The 18,796-nt window shown below is 38.7% G+C and overlaps 1 protein-coding gene across 6 annotated transcripts in view; it reads right to left on the bottom strand.

Annotated features, from left to right (window-relative positions):
* THSD4 (thrombospondin type 1 domain containing 4) overlaps positions 1-18,796 on the bottom strand; it is a 317,288-nt gene that overhangs the window by 17,248 nt on the left and 281,244 nt on the right. For all 6 annotated transcript variants that reach the window (XM_062627009.1, XM_062627000.1, XM_062626986.1 and 3 more), the window contains 6 exons: positions 17,060-17,235; positions 12,606-12,702; positions 11,472-11,714; positions 8,161-8,290; positions 6,406-6,610; positions 3,748-3,921 (listed from right to left, as the gene is read on the bottom strand). In XM_062627009.1, coding sequence (XP_062482993.1) covers positions 3,748-3,921; positions 6,406-6,610; positions 8,161-8,290; positions 11,472-11,714; positions 12,606-12,702; positions 17,060-17,235 — 1,025 coding nt within the window. The remainder of the gene's footprint in view (positions 1-3,747; positions 3,922-6,405; positions 6,611-8,160; positions 8,291-11,471; positions 11,715-12,605; positions 12,703-17,059; positions 17,236-18,796) is intronic.

Below are 18,796 nucleotides of genomic sequence, written 5' to 3'. Positions count from 1 at the left end.
TTGTCCAGACTCTCTGTAGGCAAAAGGGGTTAAAGATCATGTGGAACTCAAACCCATGAAACTTAAGTTAATTTTCTTATTTATACTCAGGACAGAGCAATAAATGTAAAGACAGGCACATAAAAATAAGATGAGTCTCGTTTTACTGCTAGAGACTTTTAACTTGTAATCTCTCCAACTGAAATGAGTAAAAACTTCTGTTTCTCTGAAGACTGAGGGATATCAGAATATGGTGTTTAGATATACTTCAAAGACAGAGCTTATACTTTTCAGTAAACAAGAGTTTGTTTCTTAAGGATTAATTGCTTTCATACCTTCTTTCACATGTTCCACCAGTGTGCACATGGTAACCACACAACTCATAGGCTTTGCAGTTAAAAGTGTGCATGTAACACATACAATGGACTCTGATACCTGTTTATCAAAATAACTCAAGGACTGTATTGCTTTAAGGAACATGGAGGTATTTCTCATTACTTAGGCTTAATTATATGTGTAAAGAATCAGTCTGCGCAGAAACTGAAACCAAGAATGTCGATGCCATGGGAAGGAAACAGGCAGGCCATAAAATACATACATATGTGTTGTGGGAAAACAAGATGGGACAACATGGCGAGAAGGCAGGCAAGTGTTATTTACGGAGTAAAAGCTTTACACACAGCTCACCCCGGGAAGCAGACACAACTCCCACACACAGGTTGCATGTACTCCACTGGTTTTTAAGCGCATGTACGTTGTATCGCAGAAGTTACAGCTAAGGAAATTCAATGATTCAATCTTCCAATTGAGAACCACAGAACTATTAATGAAAATGAAGGGAACTAGCATGATTTTGCATCAATTATAACTTTGCAAAGGTTCAGTAAAATAACCAAAAATCTTCCCACAAATCCTAAATTAGATCCTGTCCTTTTCTTAAAACTCAGATGTGACTTTTCATCTCTCTCCGTTTTAAAAAAATGCCCTAGTCAAATTCAGCACCAATATACATCAGTTATGAAATCCTGAAATTTAACATCTGTTGGCAGCAAAGACAAGTGTAATTTTTATGTTACTGTGCTTTTTCTTGATGCTTTGCTAATTAACCAAGGCTATATTGTAATGTCCCATGCATCACATAAATCTGGACATGGAAGTTTGATATATCCCCTGCTGAAAGAGAAAGTATGTGCCTAACTGATTTCTGACAGGCCTCTGGAAACCTCTACTTGCTGCATGTGCAACAGTACACATTAAGTGTTTGCAAAATGTGTTTAGAAAAGTACGGGCCAGGTCTTCTCTTATGGCTGTAACCAAGTTTGAACTCAACCATTTCAAAGTTCCAACATCCTCGAAAGTTATGCTAAGTTCTTTTACCTCTTATTTCTAGCCACGGCTGAAATGTCAAAATACAATGGGAAAGACTGTTCTGTGGTATTTCCAGCTGGGACTTGAAGTAGGCATGTAATAAATCTCACAAAGAAAGTCTGTTCTTGTGAGATTTCCACCACAGTTTTGCAGACTCCAGAGGTTTGAATAAGCTTTCTTTAAGCATCTGAACTTTTGGCTGCTTATCTGAACCATTTGTGGCTGCCCATCGCTGATCTATGCTTACTGCTGGAGAGTGGCTTGGCTTAAAGTACTTTTTAGAGAACTGTTTGGGGAAATCTCACATGCAGAGTTCACTCACACACCTGGGAATGGCCACTTCCATTCCATGTTAGAATTCTCTTGTCTTTCAACAGATACACATTCCTCTACAAACAGAGACTTCTGATCCTAAAAAAGAAATCAGCCCTTGAAGGGAACAATAAGAAAGACAACAGCCAAAGGCCTGACTTTGCAAAGCTATTGACTACTCCTATATTCCACTGACTTCCAGTAGAATCACTGCCACTAAACATCTCTGAACATCTGAGTTACAAGGTATGTGTGAATCGTAGAAGATCCTGCACATTCTAGCCCAAATCTACTTTTTTTCCTGAAATAAGCTGTTCCTTCCATTTTATTTGTGAATCAAGCTTCAAACCCACTGCTGGCAGAAGTGATAGTGAATAATGCCAAGTACAGTAGCAAGCATTTGGAAGGAATTAATTTGTACACTTATATAAGCTGAGAAGGTAACAAAATCCATTCTTTACTCTCCAGCCCTAAAATGGTTGTGGTAAGAGAAAACCCCAACATTTTTTGTATTACCTGTTTCACTTCTGTGTCTCATTTAATACATACAAATAAGCATAGTAACATTTTGCAGTCATAAACTTCAGCTACAAAAACTAGTTTTAATTCTGCAAAATCTCAACCTACGATAACGAAGAAAACATTGATGCGTGAGTCTTCACTGGAATATATGCACTTTATATGGTGGAACTTCACTAGCTGATAGTAGCTGGGCCAGCTTTTGCCTTTGAAGGTAGAATGCATTTTTCTCTCTTACTTGCTAATTAGCACTGCAAAAGCACAGCTCTACAAGCTAAAAATAAAATAAATAAAATAAAATCAATAAAATAAAATAAAACAAAACACTGCCATTTCCCCTACAGCAAAATCTTTGCCATTTGCACTAATACCTACACTTCACCTGATAACTTTGTGTTCAGCTACACAAGAGCATACACTGAATGAATAACAACTGGACAAATAAAATTCAGATGGCAACAACAAAGATTAGTGTATTTATTTTTTCTGTATAAAATCTATTCAAGTTATCTGGAGGCTGAAAATATTGCAGGCCTTTAATTGTAGCAAGAGTCTGATCAGCTTTTTTAAAATCATGTGATGTATGAGGTATGTGTCCTAACTGTGAAGTTCCTCCTCCTTCTCTGTACCTAAAACATGTGGAAAATCTTCTGAGTGTCCAAACTAAAGCATAACCTATGAGCCAGACATTCCTAGCTTTCAGAGGTACTAGCACAAAATAATCTAAATAATGAATCCATGAAGTGGTAAATAAAATCTTACATTTTAATGATAAACTGTATTATATGCCTGCCAAAACAACCAGTCAAAAAAGATGGAGATGCAGTGAGGATTTCACAGAATGAAGGCTCAACCTGTCTACAGATGAAATGGGTATGCAAGCATCCACAAGAATGACCACAATACTGGGCTTTGCTTAGCCCATTTGTAAGCCTTCTAATGAGAGCATATAAATACCATTCTGAACAACTGTGAGCCCCAGTCATGAAAAAAGGTGAATCACTGCTGGGTTTGTTGCTTCCATGCAGAGAATCTGACTCATTGGAATTAAAAAAATACATCCATGTTCACAAAGTACAAAAGCCTGAATCAACCTTGCCTGAGTTTATGAAGTTGTTCCCCTCTTTTCACTGTTATAGGATAATTGTTTTATGGCTTGAACTTAAACCCAGACATCAGGCCTCAAACCTTCATCCCTTAAAAAAACAGCAGGGAAATTTTTAGAGTCTGAATCTTGAGATTCAGGGCTAAGCAAGGCAGAACAATAAATCTCAGCACACTCAATATTTTGGGAATTGCAGACACAGAGCCAATTCCAAATCCAGATGTTTGGCCATGTACCCGCACGCTTGCCCTTTCTTCTATGCATTCTTGTATCTAATCATGCAAACCCAAGATGCCCTTGGGATTATTATTTTTTTGTTTGCACTTGCCTGCTTAACCAATCATTGATAAACATGGGAAATAAGATCATTCCTTTTATGGCTGTACAGATGTGTATTTTTTAACTCTGATGCAACTAAGTTGATTTAGAAGGTTTGGCAGCACAAAGATAATAAGAAGCCTTACCCTGTCACTCCACTCTGTAAGGAACCAGCTCTTCGCACAGGGACCCATGTCACAGTTCTCAATATCATTTGGGCGCAGCTTCATGTTACATTCCTCATCATCAACAACATCTCCAAGGTTGCTGACACATTTCACATCTCGGGTCCTCTGCCCCACTCCACAAGGCACTGAACACTGTAACAAAAGGGAGGTTGCATCAGGAATATGCAAGAACTGTAATGGTTTATCAGGGAGCTGGGAACATACAGCTCATTCATTCCTGCTAAGACATCCACAGAAACTGCAGAACTATTCTAGAGTGCCAGGAACAGGAAATAAAAAGACATTAGTAGTTTTAAGTCACATTCTCAGTCTGTAGTAATCTACAGATTACTGTGAAGATACATTTAGAACACATAAAATTAAACCCTATCTTCAACAGGCCATGCTGCACCTTATCAAAATGAACTGCTGGTATTTGGATTGCAGGCTGACATATTCAGCATAATTTTGGTTTTAATATAAAAGCAGATATGAAGCAAGGGAAATGCAAAGAAACGGAACTTCTGAATCCCTCTTACAAGCAAAGGCCTCCTTCTCCTTTACTCTTGTCAACCTCAGAGAATGCTAACAGCTATTGTTTTCTCTGCCTCATGATGTGAAGCAAACAGATCACGAAGCAGGACAGGAACATGATTTTCTGCTGTGTATGCATGAAAAGTTTTGCTGAATCCTGTAAACATTCTAGAATTAAAGAGGAAATTTGCTGTGAATTTAAAGATTAAAGACTGCAGTACTTGAATACAAGGGTATCTAACCGAGCTACCAAAGGCAGCTCATTGTTTTTACCTTGCTTTTGAATGCTTAATCATATCTACTATATTTACGTGTCAAAGTTTTTTATGTAAAATGTAAAATACATTCTCTACAGCAAGACACTTCACAGACTTCATCCTCAGACTGCAGTTATTTCCTCAACTGTTCACTCTAGAACACCGGCCAAAATACAGACTAGATGTGTGAGGTCATTAAATAGCAAAATGGTAGTAAGAACAAATACTCCACTTTATGTTATAAAGGGAGCAATTTGTCCAGAGTTGCTCTTGAAGTCTAGGCTGCCAAGGTGAAAATTACCACAATGCCATTTATTTCTTATCAGATTTAGATCAAAGTTTTTGACATTTGTATGTCAGAAAAATGGTAAGCACATTAAAATCTTAAGATGGGCTTACTTTTAAGATCACAAACCTGTCTCTGAAGTGAAAATCTGACTGTACTTCAGTAAGCACAAACACAAACCAATGTTCTCTTGAAACCAGTCTGCAAACTCAGATGCTCCTTTCTTTATGACGGAACCTCATGCCAAGAACTTTAATTTTAATACCAAGACGAAATTAATCACATAATTTCATTGGAATTACACTTAAATTCAACCAGCTTCAATATCTAAAGCATTTCTTTAGCTTGATTCACCATACGCAATAAACCTCTAAGGGTTCTGTAGACTCAAACACTTCTCAAAGTGCGACAACACACAAAAGCATCTCCCTTTTCTCATCATCCGTATGATCAAAACTTTACTGTCCTTTAACTCCAGATGGATTTTAATTCATCATTAATAATGAATTAACCAACCAACTTATCTTTACCTTCATATATCTAGGTATTTCTGTTTCTTTAATCAGGAATATATCAACATATCAAAGATACTTCACGACTAGAAAGTTAACAATGCCACCATCAGCCTCAGAAATGCAGCAGCTCAGGGAGTTAACTCACATTGGCTTTATCATGAGGGAGGACCCACTCTAAACCCACACAAAGTCTGCTGCATGGCTCTTTAGCCTACTGGGACTGTGTGGATGGAAAACTGTTACTGCTGCCAGTGGACAACACACTACATGCTGTGACATGCATTCCAGCAAAGCCTGGGGGAATTAGGAGCAATTCTATTTCAGTAGAATAGAAAAAAAAAGGTTTAGGTTTAGAGTTTAAGCTGGAATTTGTTATGGTCTATCCACCCACACAATTCAAGCCTAATTTTTTTCATGGCTACCTAAGATTTGTTTATCACTACACCTAATATACCAGGATATTTTCTCTTTCACACAATGGCCATGAAAGTATCTAGGATGATTGTCAGGTTGGCTAAACCTTTTCTGAACAACACAGGGAAATAAAAGCTCAAAACAGTACTGTCCACATTATCTGAAAGCCTTGCCATAGCCTCAAAACAACTACAGTAGCAGCAGCTACTTACACTATCCTTAACACACACATAAGGTTAAATAACTCCTGGAGCTAAAATCTATGTGCTGTGACAAAGAGCAGAAAATTTGCCCCCACAGGCAAACCTACCAGGACCCTCTTCACGCCAGCTCTACTTCATATAGTATTAAAAAAACCCAACATTTCTCAGAAGCATTGTGTACTTGTGTACACACACATCCATGTGTTTTGTTCAATTCAGTCACTCTTTTTCTGCTTCTTTCTGGTTATGAACTGAACTTTTCTGGTCATAATCTAGCAGGGTTTTCTTGATCTAACGTTCACTTATTTCCAAGGCTTTTCACATTCCACTTCCCTGTTTTAAACCAAAACAAATTTCATGTTTGATTAGTGATGCCTGGAAAAGTTCTTTTCTGAGGTTTACACCATAAATTTATCAGTCACACTTACTGAAGTCCACTCTGTCCTAATCTGCCATTCACTGCAAATCTTTAGCTGGCAAGTGCTGGTTGTCTCTGGTTTCTCCAGGTGATGACAGCGGTACTGCTGAACTGTCAAGGTACGATTGGCATACATTTGCCGGCATAAGATCTGTCGATGCTGCATACCAAGGCCACATGTTTTGCTGCACTCAGACCATTCCCCTATGTCCCAGCTAAAGAAAAAAAAAGGGAAAAAAATAAAGAGGGTGTTTGTTTTCTCAGTAAAGATGTCTCTAATACTGATTTTAACAGCACTCAACTGACATGATTCTGATGCTGGTATAGAACCTTATAAAAGAACATTTAAGCCTCTGAATGAACCACAATCTGTTTTGAAGACACTGTTACATACTTGTAACCAATCTACCTGTAATGGTTGATAATAGTAAGCATGCATACAGATTGCACAATTCCTGGTTTCAAGGCATACTACAAACATTAATTAAGTCACTAATAGCTGTTTCTTTTTTTTAAAGACTTTATTATCCAGGATTTCATTCATCAGTAAAACTGAAATAGCAAATGGTAAGCAATGAATAAATACATTTAATTTTAGAGATGAAAAGAATCCCTTAGATATATTCTTCTCATTCCAAGATTTCACTGTATTTATCTAATCATTTTTGTAGAAACATGCAATTTTCCCCTCTCAGTTTTCATTTCAAGCATGAGGACATACACAAGTAAAGAAAGTATCTGAATTGTTCACACATTTTATTTCAGAACTCTTCTGGAGAGCAAGCAAAATCTCTATATTTTTTTAAATAAATATTTATTTATCTTTGAAAGAAAAAGGTGAGAAAAATGCTTGCTGAGAGATGATGTCTTCAAGTAAATGGCTTCAGAAATTCCTGTGTATCTAGCATGCACTAGGAAATTGCTTGTCAGGCATCTCTAACACTGTAACAGCACTTAACACCATTAGAAGCTTTCATGGGATAAGGAGTGGCCACTTGCTGCTCAGAAGAGAACTGAGAAATGTAACCACAAGAAAGATGGAAAACACAGCTGCTGACCTGAAATAAAGTAGCTATAATGGCAACTGGGTTTAACCCATTTCTTTTCTTGGTATAACCCTGGATGAATTGACTTTTTTTTTTTTTTTCCCTGGCATTTTGCTGTTTAAAAGAAGTTGCCCAGCCAATTCTAAGTCACAGCCTCCTGATGGCAAGTGCCTTTTTGGAAGGAAATCACACATGAGGTGGTTGTATTAGTGTGCTGGAAACAAGGATGATCATTTCAGAGTCCAGTCTTCAAGCTAAAGGACTACTGAATTCCAAGAAAGGCGATGTTTCTGAGAGAGAGCCGTTGTGAGCAGTATCAGCTTCTTCTCATCTCTAAACATGATACCGTATTTACCACGGCACACCGATCCAGTGTGGAGTGATACAGCCTACAGAACCTCTTCTTTAGACAGGTATATGAGGATGCCCTTCACTTGAAAAAAAACATACCCATAGAGAGACCCCATATTGTGTGCACATCTGAACAATCACTCCAGTTTTGAGAAATTACAGTCATTTGTTGCCAACTTCCCTTTTGCCTTCTGTGAATGCTACTGATCCCTGTGAATGGGAAGAAGGCCACCAAAACCTACACTTTATGACACAAGTGCATAGCACTTAAGAGTTCAAACTAGTTTTCTACTCAGAACAGCCTCTTTCACATGCAAAACCTCAATGACATTCTCTTATTTCACTTGATGTAAATTGTAATATCTTACAAAGCTGGACATGGGAAGAGGTTGCAGGCTTCCTCTTCTGGAATGGGTTTGGTACTGCTGTCACAGTAACTCTCAGATACCTCCTCGTGAGTGATTCTGTTGACGCAGTGGAAAACTGGGTACTGTGACCCTGAAATGAAGAAGAAAATTAGGTGATGCATTGCAAAAGACTCTGCAGTCATACCAGTAGCACCCAACACTGATGCAGAAAGGAAAAGTGTAACCGACCAGGAAATACAGACTAAGATTTTATCCAAATTTCCAAATGTGAGAGCTGAATACTGTTTACATTGCAGTATTAAGGGAAGTCCTTTGGTATATAGAACGTACAGCATAGCATCGCTGGAAAGGGTGAGAAAACATGCTCCTGTCTGCATGAGATCTTTATACTGCACAGTACAAACATTAAGTATTCAGGCAATTCAGGCAAAAAAATGCAGCCAGGCAGCTACAACACAGACTTGAGAGGCAGAAAAATTTAGCAGTCGTTCTGCTCTGATTCTGCAGAGACTGAGAGTTACGTGGTGAGCATTATCCACTTTACCTGGTTTTTGAAAAGGCACATAAGAGAAAGCTTACAGGATAAACATTACTGTAGACTAAAAAATATTACTACTCTCCATATTTAAGGTTCAGTCTTTAAATAATTTTCATGCTAAAGCAAAAAGACAGACCTCTACTTCTATTACTATTGCAAACTGACTACCAAAAGGATGACAAAGATCAAGGTGCTAACATGCCAACTTGTATTCGGAAAGTGAAATGTTGGAGTACGTTAACAAGTTTCCTGACACAGGTGATGGAGGAGCCAACCAGGAAAGGTGCTCTGCTAGACCTGATACATAAACACAAGGCAGAAGAAGTCAGCGAAGCGAAAATCAAGGCTAGCTTTGGCTACAGTGACCATAAAATGGTATGTATGCAGAGTTCAGGATTCTGAGAGGAGGGAGCAGAGCAAAAAGCAGGACCACAGCCCTGAACTTCAGAAGACCAGACCCAAACCTCTTCAAGGATCTGCTTGGAAGAATCCTGTGGGATAAAGCCATAGGGTAGGTCCAGGAGTGTCAGCTGATATACAAAGACTACCTTATCCAAGCTCAAGAAAGGTCCATCTAAACAACTAGGAAATCAAGCAAAGGTGGCAGGAGGTCTGCATGGATAAGCGAGGAGCTCCTACCTAAACTTAGAAATACAAGAGATGTAAGCAGAGCAGGTGATCCCAGAGGCGTACAGTGATGCTGTCTGATGTGCAGAGATGGGGTTAGGAAAAACAAGGCCCACCTGGAGTTGAATCAGGCAAGGGATGTGAAAAGCAACTCTATAGCACATAAACAGCAAAAGAAAGACTAAGAAAAAAATCACTTCTAGTTCTTTTTAGACAGCAGTACAAAAGTCAGCTGATTGTCTCTCTGTCATGTTTATACCATGTAAAGTGGCAGCGACCCCTCCTCTTCAATGTGGTACAGTGGTGGCACAGGAAACCTTTACTGTAATAGGGCTTTCTTTCTCAGAATGAAATAAGCACAAGTGGAATATTATTTAACCAGACAAACACACACAGTTTACATTTCTTCCCGCAAACTTCCCTGGAATGATTTCCATCTTAGATTAGGGGCATCAGCAACTCATACAGGCTTTTCACACCAAGAGCACAAGGACTGTTCATATAGTCTCAATAGTGTCAGGATCCTGCTCCCAAGGTCCAGTTTCATTTGAATGTAACTTGATCAGATCATACATACATTCTCTAAGTAATAGGAAGAGAGATACTAGTTTTTGACTGTTGTCTTGATAAATTTTATGGAGTACATTTAAGCTGTATAGGAGGCTGAAAGACATCCTCTGAATTCTCTTCTCCTGCAATTTTGCTATTGTCATTTTGACTCAGATTTCATTAATAACATTGCCAATAGCTGAAAAAATGTCAAGAACTATGTTCAAATGTCTATCAATCAGGTCAACATGAAATGCAACCAAGAGTTCTATGATGTAAAGAAAGAATACATTTACCCATATGCGTTCCTGCAACTGCATCACGAATTACCTGATTTGGATACTAAAATTCACCACATATATGATAATCCAGAGACTCAGCAGGCATTATCACTGATAGCTGCTAAACAATAATCAGGTGCAATTAAGGATTCTGCCCATATGACTTGTATTTAGGACTTACAGTGTATTTAAATGCCAATCAAAATCATTCTGGATTACATTCCCTCCTTTTCTCCACAAAAGGGCTGAGTTCAAAAAGTCTTCTGACTTTCAGGGGCTGATTTTAGCTCTAATACTTTTGTAGTGATTTCTCCAGGGCAAAAAGTTTTCTCAGTATACTGGAAAGCGATTTTGCCTGTTATCACTATTGCTGGATTTTTTTAGCTTTATCTGTAGCTATAGCATGGACACTCATCTGGCCTTGGACCAAATGCACAGCATCCTCTCAAACTAATTAGGAAGCAAATGTTCTGAATGTATATGAACAGGTGACAGACACCTGAGTTCCCTCACTGGCATGCCTTTATTCCAAAGTTTGCAATTTTTTAGGTACAGTGATGGGTGGCTATGTATAGTACAAAAGATTTCACTTTTACTATCACAAAAACCTATTCTTCCAAACAGTTGCTTGTGCTATGCATTACTGAATCCATAGTCATTGCAAATGTCTTAGGGAAAAAGATTAATCTGACAAGCTCAAACTAGTGTATCCATCACATCCCAAAAGCTCACTAATTATCAGACCCTTCCTGTCCCCCTTCTTTCCCACTTATACCCTATGAAAACTCAGTTTTCCGAAGTCATATTATTGCTGTTCCAGCAACATCAAAAGAGGCAAAGACATGGCTGATGAAATCCCTGTGAAACCTTCCCATAAAGATCAGAAAACTGTTGACAAAAAAGCAAAAAAGCACTGAGGCTGTATCTGACAAAGCTGGAGAGGACAAATGAAAGGATAAAGAACGTCAAAGAATGTTCAGGAAAGCAGCTGTGTATCAAGGGTGTGAGAGAGAACAGCTTGCCATAAAATCCTGAAATACTTCCTTTCGGAGGCAAATGCCGTATATTCCCTTCTCGTTTCCATACTTTCTTTTTCAGATATTTAGTTTTGCTGTTTCCTCTGATTTAAACATAAGCACGCATAAGAGTACTGATGTGTCTTTTGATTGTAAGACAACAGTAAACACGGGGTACAGCAATGCTTTGGGGATACAAGAGCTGCTAAAGAGTCACACAGCTTCTCCCATGCCTCTCTCCCATGCTGGAACCCTCCTGTGTGTCATCTATTTTCTGTGCACAGTGTATGAAGCACTTACCTTTCCCACATGTAGCTGTGCACTCAGTTTTTCCAACTTGTTTCCAGTTGTGTTCTCGGTTTGGTCTTGGTGGTTGCACAGCAGGCACCTGGTTTTCTGGCTGATGAGAGGGAAATCTTCCTGGCTGAATAACTGGAAAAGTTCCAGCTGGCTGTCCAGTGAGAATGTCTGTCTCCCTGTGCAAATCCTCATCCTCATGATTTGTGCTTTCTGTCATTCCTAACTGACCATTCAAGGGCTCCCCTGATGATGGACAATAACAGAAAAAGAAAATAATGAGCCTCACTTGCAAATATCAGTCTGTATTTTCATCCACTAATAATCACAACTGAAGCATCATTAAACTTCAAAGCATCTTTAATCTGCTATGCAGAGACCTCCTAGTAATTTCCTGCAAAGACTGTGTTCTTTTAAACTAAGATAAACAAGTCTTGGCCAGTAAATACATTCAAAACTGAAGAACCTCCACACACACTGTAGAGTTAATGCAGACAGTGCCAAAATTTCCCCCAAAGCCTTTTTTTTTTTCCCATGGTCTGTATTCTGTGCCTTCCCATGTCACAGCACAGCTGCTCCGCGTTAGGAACAAGGCAAGTCACGAACATTAAAAGTAGGACAAAACTCACTTGTAAATTTTCTACTGTCCTTCAGAACTTTATACCAGTACCCACAGCACATACCCACAGCTCTATCAGGAGCAGAAGCTGCCCAGATTCTAGCTCGGGATGGCAACAGTTTTGTGTTTGATTCTCTCCAGTTGAGAGAGAAAAGAGAAATTGCAAAGGGTTGTTTTAAACTATCCAAACTCTGAAGAGAAAAATCATCTTCCATTTCATTTCTGAGATGTGGTGACAACACTCCAGCTCATGCAAAGCCATGGTTAACATTCTGACAAAAAATTTGCTATGGAAAGTAGAAATATATGACCAGATGCACTGCCACAGTATAAATAATCCCTACCAGTATTAATACACTGATATTACGAAATCTATGCAGACTTCTCTTTCAAAGGTAAAATTCCAGGCCTCTCCCACATCACTGGCAGCATTTACAATTAATTTAATGGTATGAATTTCTTCATTAGCTTGCTGGGTAACAAAATGTATTTAACAATAGGAAATAGTGGCATTTTACCTGGCCTCCTGTGAGCAAGCAACTGAGGACTAATGACATTGTCTCCTGGAATGATATACTCATAGTGTATACCTGGGTTAGGCTGCTGATGTATCATCTAAAAAGAAAACCAGCCATATATTCAGTTCTTCTACTTGTTATATTACTAATACTTAAATATGTACTTGAACTGATCAACTACGTAATGTTATTTACGATTGCTCAGGACAGAAACAATGGTTAATGATGGTGTGTACCCCAGAAAGAAAAATAAATAATAGTAAATAAAGGTATTTGTTTGTGGAAAAAGTAAGGCCATGCAGGATACCACGTTTGCAAACTGAGCTAGGTTGTGATGGCAGAGAAACGGCTTCTCTGCATCTTCTTTGAAAAAGGTAAACCTGACATGCTCGAAGCCAAGGTGCAGTTGTGGCTGCACCAGCCACAGCCTTGCCTCTCGCCAGCATGGCCAGCAGAGGCCCACACACACCAGGCCTCAGTAGGAGCAGAGACAGTTCTACAGTCACCAGAACATTCTCACGTAGAAAGACCTTGGTAGGTCTGAGGGACCTGGGGAAATATAAGCAAGGAAGAAACAAAGCAGAGAAAAATAAATAGCACAGACCACAATCTACAAATCCAGCCAACTTCTTTTTTAACATTCACCGGTTGTACTCGATCGGAGCACATGCAGACAGGATGTATGTGTTTCACATGTACCACCTCTCAAAACTCACAAATTAAATTGTTTCTTTCATCACCGTGCACCTACCCTCTGCACCATTCAATGGAGACTCAACAATCAACTAGCTAAAAGTTCTGACATTATGCAGCTCTTGTCATAAGCCTTGCTTAATAAAGATCAACTGAACATATTACAAAGGCCCACATACTTGTTATAGAAGCTGAAGAGTACTGATACAGGGTTAACCAATGTACAGGGGGGTTGTACAGGGGGGTTGTACAGGCGGGGTTAGAGGAATTGGCTTGCTTAAACAAAAGTATTGTCTGTACCTATCATGCCTACTAAGCAGAACAAAGGCACTATCCATTGATAAGGAAAAGCAGACACCTGGTTCTATTGACAAGGAACAGCAGACTGATTCTACTGATAAGCATCTATTGATAAGGAAAAGCAGACACCTGAAGGGGGAGAAGCAGATGGTTTATGGCTGGGACCCCAACCAAACCCATAGGCCATACATGAAGACTAAAATGTGAAAAGTTCAGGAAGAGGAAGACTCATTTACTTCACCTTGAAGACTCCTACCCACAGGAGGAAGACTCATTTACTTCATCTTGAGACCCCTGCCCATGACCAGAGGGGGCACTGCAGAGGCGCAAAGACCTTCTAACTCATTATACTACGAAGCGGGGATAGGACATGAATATGCAACCTTATGAATATATATAACTTTAGAGAATAAATGTAGAGGGAAACAACACTGAGGTACGCATGACTTTGAGGAATTATCCCCATGTGTCTCAGCGCTGAATAAAAAGCATACCTACTTTACAACTTTAACAGGTTGTGGAGTCTATCCGCGTATCAGTACAACCCTCCCGCATCCTTCCAAGTTAATTTTCAACTGAACGAAGATGTAATATACGTGCAGACAAACTCCCGCTGCTTTACAGCTAGCTCCAACTCCTCTATCAAAGTGTTCTTTATGAAACACAGGCAGGAACCATAAGGTTTTCTCCTTTAAACATGAAAATGAAGCTGAGTGGTTTCAGAAAGCTGCTGCACAAGCCCATTTTAGCTGACATAAGCACGCCTCTGAAAATCAGTGTCACTTCTTGTGTGCCTGTTAAGCAAAATAAGACTTGTGCAATATATGACTCTATAAAAGCTTTTAAAAACTGTTAGCAGCACACTTCATACCCAACTGGCTTCTATTACATTGCTGCTGCTGCTGCTCCTGAGAGCCTGAGCATACTCACACCAGAAATACAGGGGTGCCATCAGCTGCTAATTTCACCACTTTAGCTTTGAATACTTCAAGTAATGCTTTTACTGACTGCTGACTTTAAAAGTCTTCAACTCTTTGTGGGGATTGGTCTGGTAAAAGCCTCAGCTTACACCAAACAAAGCAAACATCAGAGCTCTTTGGTTCTGACAAACCATGGGCTGAAAAAAGTCATGCTATGTCAATGGCTTTATGACCCAGCAGAGCACACTTAAGCTTCAAGGTTTCACTAAATTCATCATGCTAATTAACACCAACTAGGGATTCAGACCTTTGTTTTTCCTTGTGTCAAAATCACTTTTTCCTTGCCAAACAGCTATTCCTCTGAACTCTGTCCCTCAGAGATCACTCGCTTTTCTGAACCATCTAATAATGCACTGCCTGCAATATTTTTGTAGGGACTGGTCCTTCCTATGACACTCTGTTATCCAAAAAACACACCCTCTTTGTGTTTGGTCCTGAGAGAACTGAGCACTGAGAAGCTGACTTCAGAAGAAGAGTACCCCCACCACCTCCTTCCAGAACCAGGACCCTGTTCTTTAGATGGTTTCAGAAACAGCTTTCCAATGGTTCCCATGATTTTTCCACCACATTTCTCAGAACAACTGACAGACACACATTAGAAGAAGCTTAACTGATTAAGCCACTATGAATGTACTGTCGCAGCTTTCCTGCAGGAAAATACCTAGCTTTAAGTTAGTGGACCTAAGTCTTTGTAGCAATGTATACTTCAAACTCGGACAAAACTTGCATCTCTAATATGCTAATATGCTAATTACAACCTGCTGTAACTTGGAGACTTTTTTCCTCTACATCTCTAGAGTGGAAGACAGACAGCATGATCTCAGAAAAAAGGACCAGAAAGCCATTTGCAGTTCCTATCTGCAAATCTCTTCATTTTTTCTGCACAGAGCACAAAGATCATGGGTACAGATGAAAAGAGAATGACATGATTCAGGAGCTGCAACAAAAAGCCTGAAAAAAAAGACATCCTTATCTGTGCAGGTACAAATTTCAAACGTGTAAAAGAGGCTATTTCATACCGATGATTGATTTTCTTTCATCTAGCACTATCCATTTTTATCTTCCCATATTATCTTGAAAAAGACACTGAATTATCAGTTTACAATGAATTGTAAGATTCCTCGTATCTTCAAGGAACATCTCAGATAAGAGTCCAGACAAATTGGATGTGCAATCCATAATAGCAGCGACAGAGCAAAACTGAAAAAGCTATATATATGATTCCAGCAAAAAAAAAAAAGAAACTAAGCTTAAACCAAAACGTTAAAACATGATATATTTAAGCTTAAGGGTTTTTTTTTTATTGTATTACTTTGGAAATATCTGTTTAATCCATTTCCTGATCCTTCTGTGTCCTGGTCTTTATGTTATTAGGCATCAGTCAGCTGACAGTAAAACCTTAAGACCAAACCTCAGCTCACAGCATTCTGTAACTACAGAATGACACATATATTTTAAGAACATGGAGTGTGCACTGCAGAAGCTAGGAGCCCAACCGTACAATCTTCCAGGCTTTTGCCAGTCTTACACTGCAGTTAATCAGAAATCACCCAAAAAGAAGTAGTTTGCATAATTACTCCATTGCTTAATTATGACACCATATAGCAGATGGGAATAACTTTGCTAACATTTAACTTTTCCCAGCTGCGTAATCAGGGTAGCTACTACCCACTTTTCTGTGAAATACCCAGTACATCACTTTTCTACCCTATATTGCACTTAAGAGTAAAAAAGCCACAGCTGAATGAAACAACCATTTCACCAGTTAACCTATTTTTTTCATTGAATGGATTTTATCATGTGAAAGTGTATAATCTCAACATACACCATTTATCTTTGAATAAGTTGTAATGAATTCCAGTTATATTTTTTAATTCAATATGATGTAGGAAAACCTGTCCCATCTGAAGTAAACAGCTTTTTCAATATGATTCCCCCCTCTTAACCACAATTTGTCTTCTCTCTTCCTTTCTCATCTATTACCTATTGTCTTCTAGAACAGGTTCATATTAAAAACTACAGTACTTCAAATCCCACATTCTATTTTTTTTTTTTGGAATTATGGCTTTTTTAAAGAACACTGGGATGGTGTAACTCTGTGAAAGGCTTTGTCTGCTTTAGGCATTTGCTTCAGTTCGCTGTAGAATTAAACTGCACCAAATTTTCTTGAGAAGGAAAGTAAATGGAGGAAATCCAGTTCATGTTTCTATGCTTTATCTCTGTCTTACTGAACAAGTAAAATTGGTTTTACTGGATCAGTAAAGTCCAGCTTCATCTTTATTCAGATTTTGTATGATCTGGAGCAAGACGGGAGCAACAGCAAGCCATAGTAAAACATCAAAAATTATGTTTCAAAATTAAAGGAATGAAACAGTAACAAAGTATTGGTTCTGAATACGATTTTAGTGTTGCATGTTAACAACAATGAACTGAACACTTTTTTTTCCCATCAGGAAGATTAATCTAAATATAGCAACTTACGTAGACATCAAGGACTTCATTTGTTGGGCCATCTGCTAAAAATGACTCTCCTGCAGTGCTGGAGATTTCATTTGGGCGTTTATAAATGAACATTGTTCCACCACCTTCATATCTCCCAGGTCGATCAATTGCCCAGTTTCCATTGATGATGGACCGTCCCGATCGACTTCGCAGTGCTGCAGAGGATGGGGACAGAAACACAATGACTTTGATCAGAGGAAATCACCTTCACATACTGGTGCCTAATCAGATCCTCAGAGGTGTACTGTTAGTGTTCTCTGGTGCCTGGGGCCAATGCTGTGCGGCTGTTGAAAATAACAGAGTTATATTAGTAGTAGTACAGAGGAAAAAACCCAAACCAAACAAATGAACCTTAGAAAATTTTGTCATAACACTTGGCATGTTTGTGCTGCAAGAGGAGAAAGAAATGTGACGATGGCTCTGGATCAGATCCTGTGCAAATGTATTCACTTTTTTTTATTTCATTTTACCTAATGCTACACGTTTATTTTTCCCAGCAGCTATTGTACATCCACTTGTTTCCCAGCTCTCATTTTCTGACACATTAACAAAACAGTCTCTAACATAAACATTACTTGAAAAATATTTTACACAACATCAGCCATCAAAATGGCATTGTCATTACTAATATAGGGCTGGAGTTAAAAATATAGCTCACATACTCTTGCATACATTAAATATGAAATCCATTCACACTGGAATGTTTTTTACACTCATTAAATTTTAATTCAAACAACTGTGGAGTAAACACTTCTGCAAAATTTGTTGGAGACTGGTTTTACATAGGTTTTTAATATGGAACACTGCCTTAACTTTATGACCTGAGTATTTTTCTTATATTGCTTATTAGGCCAATTATCAAGAGCTAAGAAAAAAGACTGCAAGCTGGCTAAGATTAAACTGTTGTTAATAATGAAGCTGTGGAAAGATGGCTGTCGGAGAAACTGAGAGTCCATTAAACTTTCATTTCAAATCCATCATACGGCAAGTCAGAAAGAGGCCTCCCCATAAAAAGGGAAAATGTGCCTCTTTTATGTTTTGATCACTCTGCAGCTACCACCTCAACTCTGCCCCCCAAAGAATTTTTATAGTGTTAATATTTGTAGTCAAAGCATGAAAGATTATGAAAAGCTTTACCATTAATTCCTCATGAGGAATTCCTCATACAGTCTGTAGCTGATTTCATTTATCTTTCATTCTGGGACCAGCTTCTTAACTACAACTGTGCTGTTTGCAGTGGCCTTCACTAATATTTTGCACTAGAGCTATGGAATATTTCAGGATACAGCACTTCTGCTTAGGCTACAATTCTATGACAAAGTCTCAATAGGCCATACATCAAAATCTGTATTTCAAGTATCTGGAGTATTGATTTCCTCAGTTCGCTTACAGCTCGCCTTTAAAACATGTTATGTAGCTCCTGTCTTCCTCTCCTACAATTCAGAGAAAATCAGCCAAAGATAATTTAAATAAAGGTAATAAACTCTCAGTGCTTCAGAATTGTAAAACTCTCTCCAAAAGTACTTGAAGATAACTTCAGATACTTAAAAACCCAACACAAACCAACCACTATTCAGTATTACAAAACACAGCTTGCCTTCACGCCTGTCAGCCTTGCAGTATGGAATACGCAATACATTTTAAATCAGTGAAGAGCATATAGACCACAATCTATAGATACTCGAAGTCATAGCATACAGCTACTTACAAGGCCAC

Source organism: Pezoporus occidentalis, unplaced genomic scaffold, assembly GCF_034315485.1.
Source record: "Pezoporus occidentalis ecotype Australia unplaced genomic scaffold, CSIRO_AGI_Poc_V1 ctg11, whole genome shotgun sequence".
Taxonomy (NCBI): Eukaryota; Metazoa; Chordata; class Aves; order Psittaciformes; family Psittacidae; genus Pezoporus; species Pezoporus occidentalis.
The sequence above is the reverse complement of the archived record's forward strand: the minus strand, read 5'-3'. Positions and strand labels throughout refer to the sequence as shown.